The 1,910-nt window shown below is 45.3% G+C and overlaps 1 protein-coding gene across 1 annotated transcript in view; it reads left to right on the top strand.

Annotated features, from left to right (window-relative positions):
* Window positions 1-1,910, top strand: part of LOC105743589 (neutrophil gelatinase-associated lipocalin-like) — a 65,415-nt gene that overhangs the window by 58,254 nt on the left and 5,251 nt on the right. Inside the window, exon 6 of the mRNA XM_012516976.1 lies at window positions 864-947. Coding sequence (XP_012372430.1) covers window positions 864-947 — 84 coding nt within the window. The remainder of the gene's footprint in view (window positions 1-863; window positions 948-1,910) is intronic.

The raw sequence follows: 1,910 nt of genomic DNA, 5'->3' as shown, positions 1-1,910 counted from the left end.
CACACACACACACACACACACACACACACACACACAGAAAGCCACCCTATATAAGGATTTAGATAGAGACTTCATACAGGATACACTTTCCCAGGGTTTCATCAAGCGAATGAGTTCAGGGAGGAAAGGTTCTATGAGCTCCATTCAGAATCCAGATTGCCTGTGAGGGTGGTGAGCTCCACAAGTGCTTTGTGACAGACGGTGGGGCAGTCACATTGTCATTGGGGTTTGTTAACTGCAGACTGGCTTCAGATTTTGGCCCAGGTATCATACACCAGTGCAGATGAAATACTGCAGGTGGCAGTTCCTGTGAAACCTATAGCCCAGGCCACTAGTCAGTGAGGACACTCAAGGGTTCCCACTACCTAGAACTGTGACACTTGGAAGGATCCATACTGCATGGGTAAAGCCATACACTAGAGTGCAAGACACTCCTGTTTTTCCTGGGAGCCTCTGATGGCTTTGACTAATGAACCTGACCTGGTCCTCTGGGTCCACCCAACGTCTGCCATGCTGACTCATTGGGAACAGCAGATCTGCCTGGAAACCCCTCAGTAAGGCTTATAGAAACTTTGAGGGTGAGCTCATCAGAGGAGTAGCCAAGACTGGGCCCAACACTGAGTCTTGCTTTGGGGCTGCATAGCAACCACTGTAGCTGCATCAGTTCCATCCTGGGGATGTCTGGGGCCAAAGGCCAGGAGATCCATGGATCATGATGGTTCAGTCACTGAAGGCTACATGAAAGAATATGCTGATGGAATGAAATTAAGAGTTGGTCTATGTAAATCTAATCTGTTCCAGCATAGGTAGAAGTATCTGAAAGATTTCAGATCTTATATCTCTAAACTTCTTACTCATTGCAGAAGCAATGCTGATAAATAATGAGCAGCAACACATTGAGGCAACAAAGAGGAGGATTGATCTAGCCAGTGATAATAGAGTGACAGGTATGTCATTGGCAAAGACAAGAAGAGCACAATTTTTTGAACAGAAATTGAGAATCTGAGCATGGTGCGTGTATGGCGCCTTCTTAGAAGGCCAGGTAACAGGTCTGGAAGCTGTTTTGGCCTTATTTTTTTTCTTGGTGGAACTGGGGATTGAACTCAGGCCTTTGTGCTTGCCAGGCAAGCACTTATTCTACTGAGGTATCTCCCTGGCCCCTGTTTTGGTCTTTAGGATCTATTACTTAGTGCCAGACTTGTGCTAGTAGCAGAACTGACTTTGTTCTGATTCCATGACTCAGAATTACCAGTCATAAATTGCATGCTCTCTGGTGACAAGAGAACAAATGTCACAGGATGATACAGTGTGCAAAACTCTGGGCCATGGTGGGCATTGATCTGCCCGAGGTCTCTCTCATGAAGTGCTCTTTCTGTGGATCTCAACTCTGGCCTGCTAGCAGAGGAGTGGGTAAGGATTCTCCTGTCACTACCTGCAGCTCCAAGGCTTCTTTTTTATAGAACAGCTTTACTAGACAGTTCTGGGTTCCCCTGAGCAGTTCTGCCTTTTCCCATGCTCCTGGACTCAATTCATTCAACTCATCTCCTCCTGCTCGCCAGGGATCCCTATCCAGAGTCACTTATTCCCTACACCCACATGTCCCTGACACTCACAACATTGGCATCTCAAAGGAACTTCCTTCATTTTTATTTTTAAATAATGCAAAATAGAGATATAAAGAAAAAGGAAAAAAAAGCATTACAAATGGTACAATATTTCACTTTCTTAAGAGTATGTTTTCTACCCTCAACATTCTCAAATTAGCTCCAGGGTTTCACAGCTACTGTAACAAATTGCCATGCTGGAACAGATCAAAGCCACACCTCTCAAATGCCATAGGTTCAAAACCTGAAATGGACTTCCTTTCCTAAAGCAACTGGACTTGTGGCTCCATCACTTCCGTCCATGTC

This window comes from Octodon degus, unplaced genomic scaffold (genome assembly GCF_000260255.1).
Source record: "Octodon degus isolate 3935 unplaced genomic scaffold, OctDeg1.0 scaffold00138, whole genome shotgun sequence".
NCBI lineage: Eukaryota > Metazoa > Chordata > Mammalia > Rodentia > Octodontidae > Octodon > Octodon degus.
Note: the sequence above shows the minus strand (reverse complement) of the source record. Positions and strands in the feature narration are given on the sequence as shown.